Raw genomic sequence first — 17,436 nt, 5'->3', positions numbered from 1 at the left:
CTTTCAGATGCAAGAAAAAGGCTTCAGGTCTGAAGTCTTTCTTATGTATAATACCTCTTTCTCAAAAACTAGGTTACTTTAGAGGGAGCAGTTTCTTACAATGTTTGGTTTTATAATACTATCAAAAGCTCTCCATAGCTCGTTACCAAGTAAGTTTTTATGCTAACAATTATTGTGAGTACTGTATTACCAAATTAGTGTCCAGTGCCTTTAACAGTCACTAATTAGAGTGGGTGCTTGTTATGATCATATGCAAATTTTAAGTGGCACAATTGTGAATCGAGGAGGGAAAGCGAATATTTAGTTTGATTGTGATCTCTGTGAGAGAGAGGAAACGTTGGGCAGGGTGCATTCAGACAGGAAGGAAAGATCCTTGTTAGGGTGGTGGGTTGGAGATGAAAAGACACACGCGTGTTTGTCTATGCGTATTGACGCTGCCTGATGACCACAGTTAGTGTCAACTTGAAGAGTTCCTGTCATCTTCGAGGGCGAATTGTGTTTTCTTGACCTTGGGCTGGATTATTTTAGGCTGTCAAAAGTGATTTAGGAAAAAGCGTGTTTTGGCTGCCACAAGAACAGATTTCTCATTGTTGTGTGAGTAGAACATGTTGGGTTAATCCCTACCCAGCGCTCACCCAACCACCCCCCCCCCATTGACAGGATAAGTCATTACATGTACTGTCACGTGTTTAATGTGAAGTTTCTTGTATGTTGTATACTACATCCTTTGTACTGTCTTGTTGGACCTTTGGATTTCTTCCTTAGCCTATGTCACAAAGGGCAATTTACAGGCAAACTGCCAGGTCTACAATAAGAGCGGTTTATACTTCCTGCAACTGTGCAAAAATTAGCTAAGATTCTAAGAACACAATACAATTATGCTTACTATAAATTAAGCCAAAAACCATTCCAGATGTACCAATGTGACTGATGACAGGCTGATTTTTTTTTTTTTTTTTTTTTAAATCAGAAAACTGTCAAGCAATATGATCATGTTCTGCTTTAAAAATGCAGCTTTGTGAAATTAAGTTCTAAGCCCAATCTCATAAAACTGTTTCAAAAGCAGAAAGTACTGTGTGCCAAATTTCTGTGCTGAGCAAACATTGAGAGGGGCACCACATGGCCAGTCACAACAATAAACTTTTAAAAAGTAATTTTGGCTGGTAATCTGTGTTTTTTTTCCCTTCTTCTTTTGTTCCTTTTTTTTTAAAGACCCTGGACACTGGTGGTCATTGTCAAAGACCAGTCTCCTCACTTGGTGTATCTCAACGTATGCATCAAATATCAAACCTGTGAAAATTTGAGCTCAATTGGTCGTCGAAGTTGCGAGATACATGTAATAATGCAAGAAAAAACATCCATGTCACACAAAGTTGTGTGCTATCAGATGCTTAATTTCGAGACCTCAAAATCTAATTCTGAGGTCTCGAAATCAAACTCATGGCAAATTACTTCTTTCTCAAAAACTACATCATTCAGAGGGAGCCGTTTCTCACAATGTTTTATTCTATCAACCTCTCCCCATTACTCGTTACCAAGTAAGGTTTTATGCTAATAATTATTTTGAGTAAATACCAATAGTATCCACTGCCTTTAAGCAATGCTTTTCTGTGCTTAGCAAGTTTTTGTGCTTACAGGCTATTATGAAATTGGCCCTACATGTACACTGTAAAAGGCTTAGCGGTTTGTTGTTATTATATTAGCAGTGTTGTGGAGTTGTTCTCTGATACCTTGAGGATATCTACAAAACCAACACACTTCATGTAGGCCACAGTCATCCTTGCTAGTTGATTGTGATTCACTCACTGTGTGTACTCTGTAATGTGTACTGCAGACTCGACCTGTCATTCTAGGTATATCTACACTGTCTATTGCTGACATTTAGAGGCAGGATGTGAAATTACATGTGACTGACTGTTGATGATATAAGATGCACTGATGTATTGTGGACTATGGTATAAGACACAATGCCGTCTACAGTGGTATTGTGCTAGGCTGTGTCTTCCTTGTACTGCTGTGTTCACTATCCTACTTCAATGTGATCTTACCTGGGCTGGGTTCTGCACGGTGTCACTGATTGATGATGTTGTTATGCATCACATGACTCATGTTTAGGATTGTTGTGTTATTCATGCTCTATAGTCTCCCACTCAAGACGTTCTGTGTAGCTGGAGTGTACTTGGAGCCTGCAGCAAGGCTTATCGGTCGTAAGGAGACAATATTTTTATGCACAGTGTATGCTGAGTTATTGGATGTTCATAGGTCAACTTTGTATGGATATATTCTCCGTACATTAGACATTTTTTATTGGTTGCTCATTATGCAGAGAATCATGCTGTTATACATGTACATTGTACTGTCGGATGTTCGGTGAGTACCAAACTGCTCTCTATACACTTCAGTCATTTTGGTTTATAATTATTGGAAAATCTCCCTCTATTAAATTAATGTGTACATGAGATACATGTATGAGGCACTGTTGGGTGGAATATTAGCGATGTAAATCTATGGTTTAAGTTTGTGGATACTGTCTAGTGTCTACTATGGTTGGGTATTGTGTGTCTTAAGCCCCTCTCACATTACAGCAATTTAGCAAGGGTCCCTTGCTAAATTGTAGCGTGGTTGTAACATTTTACAAAATGTACCTCATGTGAAAGGACAACAATTTTCTCTTTCATCAAGTTCTCTTGCAAAATCTTGTCAAACATTGCTAATCTTATTTAACCATGCTAAAAATAAGCAAGGGACCCCAGTTAAATTGTTGTCGTGTGAATTGCAATTTTCTTTACAATTTAGTACAGTACGTATGCGTGTGTCCTACAGTCATGACAGCCCTTGAACTTCTCCCATGCACTGGTGTAGGCTACATCATGTATAGTACATGTACATAGAATGGCATGATCGTTGTTTATGGAGCATTGATTAGAAGGACAAGTCTAGCTTCTGTACAAATTCTTGTTGGATATTTCAAAAGGTTGTCTTGTTGACGTTAAAGTTTACTCCTGCTAGATGTGTCATAATTTTTTAATCCCGACTATTAGGTGGGCTTCCAGTCCAGATATTGTCACTTTATTTTCTGGTCCACTCACTCTTGTTCCATTAGCATTTAGCATCAAACCTTCTCTTGAAGGTCAAATTCTGATTGGCCAGGAAAAAGTATATTTCTTTGACGAAACTCGGAAGAAGAAAAAAAAAGTGAAACGCCGGAAGGATTTCTTGTTCCATCACTTGTGATCAGTGTCTTAGAGAGGATGAGTCAGCGGCAAATTGGCATCATCCTAAATTGAAATTCGATTTGAGCTTTGACTTCAGTCTTAATCAAGATTAATTTCCCATTTTATTCGTTTTAATTGTTAAAGATAGCGTTTACAAACTTGTACACATCCAGTTTTTGTTCTGAGGAAATTCCTGACATGCCAATGGGGGATCTGTTTTATGGATTGTAAAGTGAGGTCACTTCTGTTTTTTATTTTTTTTATATTCTAGTAAAATTTGTGTATATTGAAACAATTGTGCCACCAATTTCAATTTTGGTTTTATGGGCACTGTATGTCTCCTAATATGGGTATAAAATAATAATAAAACAATTACCACATATTCTCCAGGAGAAAGTCTTTAATGGCACTGGACACTATTATGGTAATTGTTAGAATAAAAACTTCACCGGTACATGCAATGGAGAGCTGTTGATTGTATAAAACATTGTGAGAAACCGCTCCCTCTGAAGTAACTTAGTTTTTTAGAAAGAGGTAATTTCTTTTTCTTCAGGCCTGATAATTCAGTGATGAAAAGCATCGCTACTTAATGTGAAATATCGATGAGCGAAAAGGCGGTGGGGTACTTGTGAAATGACAAGCTAACTGGTCCGGCTGGCTAGCCGCTGCACAAGTTAACTTAAGGGCAAACCTTGCGGAAAGTTCATCCGCAATAAATGTTTCATTTTGTGGAAGAAACAAGATTCCATCAGACATTCATTTAGTTTTGTCAGTCTACTTTTTATATTATAGGTTGGTTCGGTATAAAACATTGAACATGTGGGAATTATTTGGCGTTTACCCCTTTGTCTTTCCTGAGAGATGTCTCAGTTTGCGGAGCGCATCTCGGCTCGTTGTCAGCTGAACTCATTGAGGAGTACATCCAGGTCTTACAGATCAATCGGTTCAAAGACCTCAGTTCTAGTTATATTGCGATGTACTCAAGTACAGTACATAAATGGTTATCATTTCCTTATTGGTTATTGGGTTAATTGATTTAATCCATTCACAGGGAATAGCAAGCACAAGTGTCGTGATTTTACTCTTTATTACCTTCACTTCAAGATTCTACATGATTGTTCGAGGCTATCTTGGAGACAACTTTATGACAGGTTATGAAATGGGAATGTATGAAGCTATCTTCACAGGAAATACTCCATCATTGAGTCCGGTCGTCCCATGAGTGGAAGGTACCCAGGGACAATCCACACGCAATGAAAAAAAACCTCTGTATTGACACAAACCGGGTAACGCTCTGCGGTCTATTACAATGTAGGGACGGCAGTGACTTGGCTTAATCCAACCCCCAGAGGGAGCCCTTGTTGAGTATCAATCTTAGCCTGATGACATCTGCTATTGGTTAACCGGTAACCGAGTGCCCCCAACGCAGGAAATTAAAGGATATTTGTATTGGACATCTCACAGCGGAAAGCGAGTCTACCACTTCAATGTTGAATTTCCCTCCGAGTTAAAGAAGCGCTGAGGTCGTCCCCTGGGATGGAGTGTTGGTTTTGAAGTAATTTGTCGTTTTTTCCTTTACAGCTGGCTTCAGTCATGGAGTCCACCAGCAAAGGCCTTTTAATCACACTGTAGTCATGTATTGACAGGTTCCCTGTTTAAACAATAACAATCAGAGTTCAAAAACTCATTTATAAAAAGAGACCAGACTCTTCTACATGTACATGAACATGTACAGTATCCGCATGTGGGTCTTAGCCCACTTTGTTACGGTGCCAGGCAGACGCTTTGCTGTTTACAAAGTCGTATGTCTGATTATATAATTCAAGGACCAATCATAAATTAATTCTGCAGAGAGTTTTAAGTTTTGGAATCTTATCAAGTAATGAACCACATGTAAAGATTTCATTTCAATATCATCATGGTACGACTTCAAATCGTAATTCGTGTAAGAATTTTTGCAAATCTTTCTTGTCTTTTATCAACAGGTAATCAGCGCAGCATCAGATAAGCAATGACCAATCTCTCTTCGTCCATTTCTCTGGTCATCCAACCATCTCTCCCTTCCTTCCCAACACCCGTAGGTCACTATCGCCCCCATGTCTCAGGCGTACGGGCGCATGTACCACCCCTCTCCCCACCAGCACCACCATCAAGGGCCTCCGCTATTCCGACAAGCAGGTGAGGGTCCCCCCCATCACCAAGGTTACCCGAGTCACCGCGGGTACCACCAGAATCACTACAGTCCTTCACGCCCGACTCCTCCGTCCCACAACTACAACAACTCCGTCTCTGTGTATTCCGTCCCGAAGCCGTCGCGGCCATATAACAACTACAACAATAGACGGGGGCGCGGTGGTGGAGGCAACACCGGGCGTGGTGGGTACCACAACAATCACCATAGCAACGCCCAGGGTTACAACAATCACAACCACAATAGTTACAGGTCGCATCCCCCGGATTTTGACCTTGAGTGGGACCATTACGATTTTAAGGCTGACGGGCCGTCGGGACAGCGTGGTGGTCGTCAGAGGGACGCACGTTCCCGACCTGGCGGAGGAGCGACGCTAAACGACGCTGAGCTAGAGTGGGATGATTACGACCTAAGACCCAAGGAAGACGAAGAAGAAGAGAGTACAGAAAGCTTGGATTACATCTTGACCGAAGGAGTCTTCCCATTGGTTGGTAACATTCTGTAATTCTGCTTTAGTTTTTCTACTCTTTGAACGCCACAGACGTCCACATTTTACATTAAACTTAAGTTGCTTAAACAAAATGTTGGTAGAAAGGTTCCTTTAAAATATTGCTTGCTGAGGTGCTGATAGTTTTTTAGAAATGGGTAAACAATTTCATGAAAATATTTTTTGCCTGGGTGAATAGGGATTCATGTCATGGCGAAACAAATGTATGGATCTCAACATTTTTGTACAGAAATTTGTCAGTTTATTCATGAATTCTGATGATATCTAAATAAAACTGCATTGAATTTGAGCTTATTATGACTGGTGCAGAAATTCCTCATTTTACACCATTTTAACTTGAAGTAGAGACTTGTAACTTTTCCCCTAGCCATAAGGACTCTGTTTTTTTTTAAATGAGTGCATCACAAAACTCAAATTGACATTGGAAACCCTTTTTAAACATCATGAACTGTCAGATAAAATCTTGTTTTGATTTCACATGTTTTGTTGTGAGGAAAGCAGTGAGCTCTTCCCAAAAATTAACTTGAAGGAGGTACTTTATACATGTAACTCCCCTCAAACTGTGGGATTTGGTTTGGTTTTTTTTATTTTTTTTATTTTAAGATCACAATCTAAACATTGAGTTACAAGAAGTCTAAATCCTGATCTTCTACTCATTCTTTACATCTGTCCCAAAATTGTCACTTTTATTTGCAGGCGTGCAACTTTTCCTCGGATCAGCTGATTCCCTCTTGTTATAGTCTCAGTTTTACCATTCAAAATTGAAAAATACTATACAAAATCAATGACATTTTGTAGTTTCATCTTTTTGTGAAGTTACAGTTGCATGCCTGTATTTATACACTTCATTGATTACTGACATGTTTTTATCCGAATGTTTATCCATCATGCCTTCCCTCATAGGACGTGGGCTGCTGATAGGTAAAGCATTGTTGTCTGTTGTCATAATGTGCTATTGTTGTGAGAACAAAAGATCACTTCATGTACCTTGAATCATTGTGATATATTTTGATATGCATGCTCTGTTTCTTCTGGTTTTTTTCTTCAATATGTACAAGTTTCATTGTTTGACGCGTTGCATGATTAAGTGTGGCGTAAGGGGCATGGGTGCTAATAAAAACATAAAGACACAATGGGCAGAAGGATCGGGAGGAGGAATAAACTCCATTTGGGTTGGAAACCGCTTAGCTTTTCCTGCAGTATGCTACAATCCCGGCCATATCTCGTTGGGCCCCCCTGCCTCCTTTCATTGTTGGTTCCATTTGCCGACTGTGTTCTGAGTTACAGTCAACATTGAGCGGGGGGCGGGGGGGGGGGGGGGGGTTGGGGACAAATGTTTTAAATGTGAATGTGAATGGGAAGTGCACAGGGAACTGATGTATACAACGTCAGGAAAGGGTGGCCCAAGCATTTTGGCCGGGATTGTAGTTCATACACTCTACATGTGGGTTCGAGTCCAGGTTGTAACACATGTGCATTTTTAAGAAAGACATTTAACCGTGATTGCGTTGTCCTTGGGAATGAACCTATCTAGTACTTTTATCATAAAGAGAAGGGGTTTGGACCAAGAGAACAGAGAGGATGGCCTGTGTGTGTTTCCAGCATTGTATGTTAATTCAGCTGCCCTTGAAACTTGTTATATATCAACATCAGTCTTGACAGAAGTGTTATTTTTAGAGTTTTCACATGAACAGACATGAATCACTGCATATTATACATGTAACTTTTATTTGTTCATCTTCCGACAGATTGGAGTGGTAACCAAAACCCCCTTATCCCGGGGTCACATTCCCCTCGGTGCTATACAAGTGTGTCGCTTCCCCCAGGGTGGCTCCTTCAAGGCCTTCGCCTCCTCGGATCACTTTGCCAAGTCGCTACGTCTCAACAAGGACCTCCTCGTCCTGACCAGTGAACTCAAGGAAGGATCTCTACTCACCGGGTTTGACAGCCCCAACGAGACGAAAGACTTCCTGCTGTCGGATCTAGCCCTCACTAGGAACAAAGACGACGCCTCAAGTTTAACTGACACGCCCTCTAAGGAGAGCGAGAGCGAAGCGGCTTCCAACGACATCTCAGAGGAAGATCTCGACGAAGATTTACTCAACGAGACGTACGAGTCGGGCTACCAGGATCGTCTGGGTGATATTGATCTCTACGCGCTTGCACCGCACGATTTTGATTCTCCAGATTCGACGTTCAGCAGATCCTTAGCGGATTTGACGGACATTAGCCTATGTGAGTTTTGGAATGCTTTGATCAGTTGCCTGCTGAAGTTTGCCTGTGTTTTGTTGGGTCGACTTTTTGTTCGTACATGTGGCTGTTCACCAACATTAAACCAAATTAATCTCATTGTGAATTTCAACCTGTAGCAGACATAACCATAAACTAGTTAACTAAATTAGACTAGTTTAGACTTGTAGCTAGTCTGCATGCTTAACTATTGGAGTAGAGTCTATCCTAACTATAACCACAAGGTGGCATTGCTCATTAACCACAGACGAAGGTTCATTAACCGATTAACCAACCTTAACTGGTTGAATCCAGTGAAGAAAACTTTGACTCTCCGTCCAGGAAACAGTAAAAAGTACTTTTCTAACCCCCAGCTGAAATTTCATCGGATATTAAACTACCTTCGTAGTAAGATAAATATTCTAAGACTTGGAAACATTTTGATTATAAACCAGGGAGGCAGTAAACCCCCTGTAAACCAAGTTAAACTGTTAGCTTTGACCGACGGTTACCATAACCAGGATTATCTGGACAGAAGCATGGCAAGCCGGATTAACAAGCAAGCTGCTAAACGTAAACACAAAGCCAGCGAGCAAGCTCACACTAACAACCCCCAGCATACATCCTCGATGAGCCTGCACCCAGGAAGTACTCTCGAGAAGCATGTCTGGGGCGAGAGCCCCGTCGACGAGGACGGATGCTCAGTCCTGTTAGAACCCGAGACGGGATCTGTACTTTTTCGGGCTAAGATCCGATGTCAAAGACCGCCAAGCCCTGATTCACAGGATCCCACTGCTGCAACTAACAGCATGCCAATCAAGTCTGATCCCCTGACTTCCCCGGCAGAAGTAACTGACGATGATCTCACCATAACTGCTCTTGGTAACATTGACATATTTGAGCCAGACTCGGTGTCTGATTTTTCCATTAACTCGACACCAACTACACGTTCATTCAGAAAATCTGGTAAGTAGGATTGTTTGCATGGCCAGCATCTTGGAATGTTGAGTTGATGTTATAGTTACTTACATGTACTTAACGAAAAAAAATACTTTTCACACAATTTTGTTTTATACTATCAACAGCTCTCTATTGTTTGGTACCAATTAAGTTTTTATGCTAAAACATTTTTCGGAGTAATTATCAACAGTATTTAGTGCCTTTAAAGGCAGTGAACACTATTGGTAATTACTCAAATTAATTATTATCATAAAACCTTTCTTGATTACGAGTAATGGGGATAGGTTGACTGTAAAAAACATTGTGAGAAACGGCTCCCTCTGAAGTGACGTAGTTTTCGAGGAAGAAGTAATTTTGATTTCGAGACCTCAGATTTAGAATTTGAGGTCTTGAAGTCAAGCATGTGAAAGCACACAACTTCGTTTGACCATGGTGCGACAAGGGTGTTTCTTTCTTTCATTATTATCTCGCAACTTCGACGACAATTGAGCTCAAGTTTTCAAAGGTTTGTTATTTTATGCATTATGTTGAAATACACAGTGAGAAGTGAGAAGACTGGTCATTGACAATTACCAATAGTGTCCACTGTCTTTAAAGGGTATCGTTTCGTATTAATTTTGGTTTGTGTTTATTCTTTGACTAGATGAGGAACTTGGTATAGATCCGAGTCTGGTGAAGGCTGGGCTCGAGAGAACGAGATCACTGGGAGATGCAACAAGAGGTCAGTACTAAAAGCCCCCATTTAATAGACGATGTGACCTGTGGCATCACATGTTTACAAAAGAGGCACAGAGCCTGAACTTCCTGCAGGCACGACTTGTACACAGTTCAATGGAAGAAAACAAAAAATCTTATATTTTATGGAGAGTGCACTGTCTAATTCTTATCAACTTTTGATATGATGAAAGGGGGCACATCTCAAAACTTGACAAGTTTTTACTTTCGTAACTCTTGGATTTATATGGAAACTATGACACAAACTGTCAACCTTCCCATAGGACCAGTGCAATATTGTGCCTGTCAGAATACCCAAAGAATGTACAAGGTCACACTTATTGTAAATAGAGTTCACATGGTCTATAGAACCTTAAATTTGCATCGGGGATTTACCCCTAAATACCGATGTGTGTTAGCACTGTATACTCTGTACTTTCCCGAGTTCTGTGAAAACAAACTACAGGCATATTACTCGGTGGGATACGAACCTGCGACCTTTGCAATTCTAGAGCAGATGTCTTACCAACTAGACTACCGAGATTGCCCAGTAGCTAGAGGCAGTTTGAATCCTATATTTTAGCAGTGGGTACTTCTGACGGTTCAGTTTGCACCGGGAATAAAGAATGCTATTTGTTTTTGGTTTTGCCCTTTACCCTTTTGGTTTTACTGTATTAACACTGTATACTCAATTCTTCACTAGTTGTGTGGGAAACAAAATCACAGGATTTGAACCCAAGACCTTTGCAATTCTGGAACAGTGTCATACCAACTAGACAGCCGAACATGCCCGGTAGCTAGAGGCAGTTAAAATCCTATGTTTTAGCAGCGGGTGCTGCAATCTATTAAATAGATGTTAAATCAGTAGTGTTAAAATAGCAACAATTGACCTTATTCCATCCAGCGCAAGATGCATCCAAAGGAGCTCTTAAAGGAGCTAAGACCAAGAAGCGAAAGAGGAAAGGATCTGAGAAGGTTGAGGAGTCGACGACAGCTGGAGCAGGAGACGAAGGCAATGAGAGGAAGACCAAGAGATTAGCTCCAAACTTCTTCGTAGCTGTTCAAGTTTCAAATCCTCAGGTATGAGTGATGTTTGAATCTTTTGGATGGTGTGAATAATAAGAATTGACTATAAATAAACAGGAAACTTGCGGGTGCAGCCATGTTTTAAACTCTTTTGAGGTAGTGTTGGCTATGAAAACAGTCGGTTTGGTCTTGAACAGTATAATCTCTCGTGCTACCCTCAGCTTTCTCCTGAACACAAGAGTATGCTGTTTGAAATGTAAATTTTCCCATTCCGCGTTTTCCTTGTGGGCTCCGCTTTTTTCCCGCTCCGTTTTAAATGCTCCGCGTTGGTCTTTCATTGGAGCTGTTGTTGTTAACTTTTCGTTTAGCGCGATGTCCATTATACATGTACTTCAATGTCATTGTTTCATTGCACCAATAGAGGGTGCTTTACTAAAAGCTGTATTAAAAAGCCAACACCTTGAGACAAGACTAGGCACACATGGTTTTCCCATGGCGTACTTTGTGTGTTTGTATTTTTGCGACAAGTAAATAATATGGCAGTCGACGACGAGGACTCATCGCGCTTGTGAAATTACTTCTAGGGAATGCTACAAAAATATCTTGAAAATGAGGATGCACAACACTTTGTTACATTTAAGAAGAATTGTGGCCTATGTTACTGTGAATGTTTTGTCTACGCTGCAGTTTAAAGCCTTTTAACGTTCGTAATGCTGGCCCAAAGTCCGGACAAGTTTCCCGATGGCCAAAAATCCGGACAACAATTTTCCGTTTTTTGTTTTCATAACCCACTCACAGGCCTGTAAAATGTTATTAGACTCTGTCATGATAACTTATAAAAAAAAAAATTAAAAACAACTTTTGTTACTTTTTTATTTTTTATTTTATAGATCCATGAGGCTCTCAGGGATGTCCAGCAGACGGTCGTATCCGGTGATGAGAAGCTGAAAGATGCCATGGTTCCCATAGCAACACTGCATCTCACCATCATGGTGATGCACCTAGCTACGGAAGAGGATGTGGAAAGGTCAGTATGTTCTCAACCTTTGACGGTATTTCAGCCAGGAATTATTTGTGACGGAGCCCAGTTTCATGGCTCTGCTTACCGTAAGCAAAGATTTCTGCGCTTGCATCAAGCATATTCCATGGGTAAGCGGGGCATTTTGGCTTGTGTGTGTGCGTACTCCGTGTTACTTGGTACGTGACTGAAAAGTCAAGTAAACCAAAAGAGAGGCAGATATTAAGAGCTAAGACTACTTAAGATAAAAAATACAATAAACTAGAATAAACAGAAGCCAGTAGATGTAAAAACAGCAAGATTCTTGGGTTAGCAATACACGCACAATTCACTTTATAATTAAATGGTCTATTTATTTTATGTATTGTTTTTACTTTGACATTGTCAGGGCCAAGGAAGCTCTGGATGAGTGCCATCAACTCCTGAGTCCTCGCTTTGAGAAGGAGAAACTCAGCATTCTGTTTGGGGGTCTTGGTCACTTCAACAACCAAGTCATGTTTGCCAAGATCAAAGACCAGGACAACATCTTAGAGATCCTTTATGAGATCGCTGGTAAGATTGTCTGATCAGTTTCATGTTTGATACTTCAGTTGCCTCAATGCCCTGTTGCCTCCATGCCCATGGGCTTTGTCCATTGTCTAGGTGCCAATGGTCATTGACTCCATGCTCCTGGTCATTGCCTCCACACCCCTAGGCATTGTCTTGGTGCCCTTTGAATTGTTTCAAAAGAAATGTAAATTTCCCTCATGAGGTGCTCTTACTTAGAAGAAAATGCCTTGCCGTTGTCGCAAGAACAAAGTTTTATGTCTCCAGTTTGATTTCCCAATTTGTATTCTGTGATTATTCCGTGTTTTAGTTTTTTTCTTTTGCCAGGCCTCACAGAGTTCCTTTATTATGAAAAAATCTAGACCTTCCTAAAAATAACCATTTGTAAATTCCAACAACTAAAACTTCAATCTAATCAGCTACTTGTGGCACAATCTGATAACTGTATTCTTTCTGCTTTCTGCCCCAATTAAAACTTCAGACACGGTAGAGAAATGTTTCTCCGACTACAATTTGGTTTCAACCGGGGAGCGAGGCTTCAAGCCCCACCTGACCGTCATGAAGCTATCGAGGGCGCCGAGTCTGCGCAAAAAAGGCGTACGCAGAATCAAATCAGAGCTGTACAAGGCGCACAGCAATCAGGTGTTCGGTGAACAGGTGTTGGAAGGGCTGCAGCTGTGTTCTATTAATAAACCCAAGACTGTTGAAGGGTACTATTGTAAAGCCGCTGAAGTGCTGTTTGGGGATCCGGGTGAGTTGGATTTTTAAATTTCTTGGACGTTTTTTTCTTGGGGGGGGGGGGGTGTGCTCTTCACAATGTTGTTTTGTCCTTAACATGTGTAATGACTATAGTTTACAACATTTCTTGGGTTCTTAGTACTGTATTTATTGAGGCAACTCTTCAGTAAACAGATTCATGTGTAGCTCTGCTGTCTAGCTTCCATTATGAGTGTCAAAGGTCATCCAGTACAGATCTGTATGAAACCACAAGAGGGCGCTACACCTTACACCTCTCACGGTGATCAGGGCCAAGTTGCATGGCGCTGCTTACCAAAGAATTCTACGCTTACGGAATAATAATAATAATAATAATAATAATAATTTCCTTTAAAATATTTTCCTTTAAAAGATCCTCATTCAAAATATTTTCCTTTAAAAGATCCTCATTAACGATTAAATGTACAATTGTTGTGAAAAGAACTGGTGTTTGACAACTCAACGTTTCCATCAGTATGAGAAGACGATCAGAGCATACTGATCAAAACGTTGAGTTGTCAACCACCGGTTCTTTTCAGAACCACCACTACCCAAAAGCGATGTTCACAAGGTATTACTACAAACCTCTCTAATGATACAAGTATAGTTAAGTTTACTGGACACAACTTGGCGATATCTTTCTTCAAGAATTTTTTTATAATGTTTTTTTATCTTTTTTTTTTTTATCATTTCAGCCTCTAGACTCGACCGTGACATTCACACGATAGCAGAGGGTGTCGAACCATCCACAGAATCAAATCAACAAAGGACATCAAAGGACCCATCAGGTGAGAGTATAGACTGGTCCCCTGTCCCTACAGGTATTGCTCCTACAGAACCAGCGATATAATTGGATACAACCATAGAGTTATATATAAGAACTAGAGTGCCCACTGGCCTACATACGCGGCCCGGCATGCGCGCATGCGACCATTTTGTAAATTGACAAAACAGCATCGCATAGCGTGTGTTTACGCAGCCCGGTGTGCGGCCATTTTGTTAGTTGACAAAACAGCATTGCATAGCGTTATAAACACTAACTCCAACGTGTACTTCATATTCAACGCGCGTACAAAATGGCGCGCCTGTCTCCTTGAGGTCCCGTGGCGTTTGTGCAAGCAGCCACACCAGTGCGCCCTCGTGTTCTTATATACATGTATAACTCTATGGATACTACATACATGTATTACAGTACATGTACATCCAATTGAACGTGTACATACTTATTTGATATCAAAGTGAATGTGGGACCAACGGTACATCCGTACCCTGTGATCGTCAATATACTGATGTTGGCTCAAGGTCACTCTGTGTGTCCATTATGAGTCTCGAAGTGTGACATCAGATGTTCAGGCTAGTGAGAGTGTAACCACATATCATTCAGGGTTTCCCGTCTGTGCAGAGACTCCAGAGGGCGCTATTCGAGTTTCACTACTCACTAGAACCAAGTTTTTGCAAGGACCATTTGCCAATGGACCCTTCCCATAAATATACTAATTACATTCACGCATGCGTACAGACCCTGTTTTTTGGCAAACGCCATAGAGTTGTGCACTAAGCAGACGCGCAATCGCATCTGCGTCACGCGCCCATTAGCCGTGTACAAAACAGCGCGATGTTCCCACATTTTGCCAACCAAAACATTAGTGCACACACGCTACGTGCAATTTACATATTTCATGGGAAGGGTCTATTAGAGGCACGTATTGCCACTTGAATGTTTTGAGCTAGATTATTTCCAGTCGACAAATAAATAAATAATAAGTAAACCTTTGTAGAGCTGTAAGAAAAAATATTAATCATTAAATTGGTTTTCATATTTTGTTTATCATTCTTTAGAAACAAGTCAAACAACTGAAAGTGTCAACAGAATGCTAGGACCGGAAGAGCCGATGGATTTGAATAACTGTGAATCCACCACCGACAAATCGTCTCAGAGTCTACCAGGAAACCAGTCATCATCATCAGACGGACATGTAAACAAAGTCTCCGATGGTAACCATGAACACCAGCCTCATCCAGTGTGTGACAGTGCAGGGGACCATCCAGATTGCACTGCTGACCAAAATGGCAGCCGGTGCGATACGATAACCAACGGCACTGTGAACTCGAGTGAAATATCTCAGAGCTCCCCGTCGTCGAATGGTACAACAGCCGAGGAGCAATTGAATCATTTGAACAATGAGAAATGCTCACGATCTCAAAGTATTCAAAACAAAGGGATTGAGAGTTCACCCGTTGTCGTCAACGGATGTTGCAACGAGGAAAGCTTCAACGGAAATCACCAAGACAACGATTGTAAAACTCTTTGTGAAAATCCGTCGGAAAAAGTGATTAAATGATGGCAGGAGGTCGAGTACGACAAGTAAAGGGCTTCAACACTGCTTTGGTAATTTTATTCATGTTTTTTTTGTTTTTTTTGTGAATGTAAATATTAAAAAAGTCTTGTATTTTGTAAGGTATTATTATTTCGAAATATTATTTTGGGGTCAGTATATTTTGGGGTTATTAACAGTAAAAAAATCACATTGTCAAATTGTTTGTTCTTTATGTTTGAATACAAGTATTTAAGTATGAAGTGAGATCTACTGCATTGAATACATGTAACTACCAATTTAGGTAAAAGGTACTTAATAAATCCTGTGGATTTTTTTTTTACAGCACATCAACATAAATAGTTTACAGCAATACACAAAAAGGAATCAGCTGCAGAAAATAAATTTTTAACTTACCAACTGTGGCAGGTTCTTTCCAAAGCCCATTCTATAAAAGCATTCAGGACAAGAGGTTGCTTAGCAAAGACAGATCTTGCTTAGCAGAATAAAAGTACAATGTACGACTGGTTCCCTGCCCATTTTTGCTAAGCAAAGAAACTTTTGAAGTAAGTTTTGGGGGTTTGTTAAACAGCTTTAGGAAATTGGGCCAAGTGCTTGTCTAATGTCGTTGCCTTTTGAAGACCTAAACAAAAATTTTGACCCTCTTGTAGATTTGCCTTAATGGAGGACGAAATACATGAAATTTTTTAAGAACGAAGTTCAAGTGTATCGAATACACAAGGAGGGAACTTTCCTCTAAAATTATGTTTGAATTATTTATCACAGAGGGATGAAGGAGTGACGTTCGTTGACGAACTGGTCAGATTGTATAAAATTTACGCACTCTTAAATTCACTCTGTTGGGCGATGTATGATTATGTGTGTGCGTGTTTAACGTCGCCATTTGAAAATGCGACCAAATGTGTGAACGAGCTTCTGCCGGATGAAATTTGCCCGCAGTAAATAATTCTGCCAGTTTCTTTGGCTGTATGTTTGTTTACCCAGTGGGTTCTGTTTTGGGTTATTTTTGTAAATACTGCAATTTAATTGGTGGGTTTTAGTTGAAATAATTGTGTACTTGGGTCAAACTAACAATAGAGTCCCACTAGACACCCTTGCATAATTGACGACACGAGAGCTCAAACAGAATAGCGCCCTCGCTGAGGTCAAAGGAAGACCTATCATAGGCTGAGTGTTTTGCGGGGTGCAGATTTGCTTGCACATTTTCATTGTTTGACCTCAGTGATAGCAGCCAGTGCAAAGGGGTTTATTAATTTTTGGTTTAAACAATTACCTTAATATTTCCTGTTAACTTACTTGCTTTCCGTTTACATTGTTTAAAATATGAAATATTTATGTATGGGTGTGCTTATGATATGGGTTTTTTGTTTTTATTAATGGCAGAAAACAGTTTATTGTGTCGTATTTTATATTTCTGAAATGTGCGGAGTACCGTTTGAATATGTTTGGTACATTAACATAGGTTTTTATGCAGAGACATCTTTCAGCAGTTCAGGCTGTCACTCTGGCCGGTCATGGACCCAGTTTCATAGTGCTGCTTAACTGTTAGCAAGTTTTTTGCACTTACTGTAGCAGAAAAATTTGCTAAGGTTCAAGCGTATTTCACAGAAAATTATGGGTCCATCTTGCGCGTTAACCATGGATTTGTATCATGACCTCTTTAACTTTTGTGCAGTAAGCACCGCAAGGTTAGCTTGCCTTTAGGTGGTAGCGCTATGAAATGGAAACAAAACAAAATCTGCCTTTAAGCAGCTCTATGAAATCGGGCCATGGTGAGATCATATCATATGATGATGCAGGCAGTAGGTCCAGCTGTAGTCTTGGCTCAAGACTATCCTGATATCTCTCCCCCATGATCAATCGCCACAAGAGGGCGCACTCTCATCATAGACTGCTACCATAGACCTTATCGCAAATACCAATGCGCAAGCGCAGAC

At 40.5% G+C, this 17,436-nt stretch overlaps 2 protein-coding genes across 4 annotated transcripts in view; one reads left to right on the top strand and one right to left on the bottom strand.

The window, feature by feature from the left end:
- LOC117304597 (poly(U)-specific endoribonuclease-like) overlaps positions 1-2,214 on the bottom strand; it is a 20,102-nt gene extending 17,888 nt beyond the window's left edge. Inside the window, exon 1 of the mRNA XM_033789137.1 lies at positions 2,049-2,214. The gene's annotated coding sequence lies outside the window, so the exon portion shown is untranslated. The remainder of the gene's footprint in view (positions 1-2,048) is intronic.
- LOC117304596 overlaps positions 1-17,436 on the top strand; it is a 26,023-nt gene extending 8,587 nt beyond the window's left edge. The window contains exons 1-10 of one of the 3 annotated variants that reach the window (XM_033789133.1): positions 2,303-2,370; positions 5,201-5,893; positions 7,663-8,149; positions 9,747-9,824; positions 10,722-10,897; positions 11,734-11,870; positions 12,250-12,413; positions 12,889-13,158; positions 13,859-13,951; positions 15,003-17,436. In XM_033789133.1, coding sequence (XP_033645024.1) covers positions 5,312-5,893; positions 7,663-8,149; positions 9,747-9,824; positions 10,722-10,897; positions 11,734-11,870; positions 12,250-12,413; positions 12,889-13,158; positions 13,859-13,951; positions 15,003-15,505 — 2,490 coding nt within the window. In that variant the 5' untranslated portion in view covers positions 2,303-2,370; positions 5,201-5,311 and the 3' untranslated portion in view covers positions 15,506-17,436. Of the gene's footprint in view, positions 1-2,302; positions 2,371-5,200; positions 5,894-7,662; positions 8,150-8,281; positions 9,110-9,746; positions 9,825-10,721; positions 10,898-11,733; positions 11,871-12,249; positions 12,414-12,888; positions 13,159-13,858; positions 13,952-15,002 lie in introns of those variants that run through there. The other 2 variants (XM_033789132.1, XM_033789134.1) reach the window with 2 other exon arrangements.

Source organism: Asterias rubens, chromosome 21 (assembly GCF_902459465.1).
Source record: "Asterias rubens chromosome 21, eAstRub1.3, whole genome shotgun sequence".
Classification (NCBI taxonomy): domain Eukaryota; kingdom Metazoa; phylum Echinodermata; class Asteroidea; order Forcipulatida; family Asteriidae; genus Asterias; species Asterias rubens.
The sequence above is the reverse complement of the archived record's forward strand: the minus strand, read 5'-3'. Positions and strand labels throughout refer to the sequence as shown.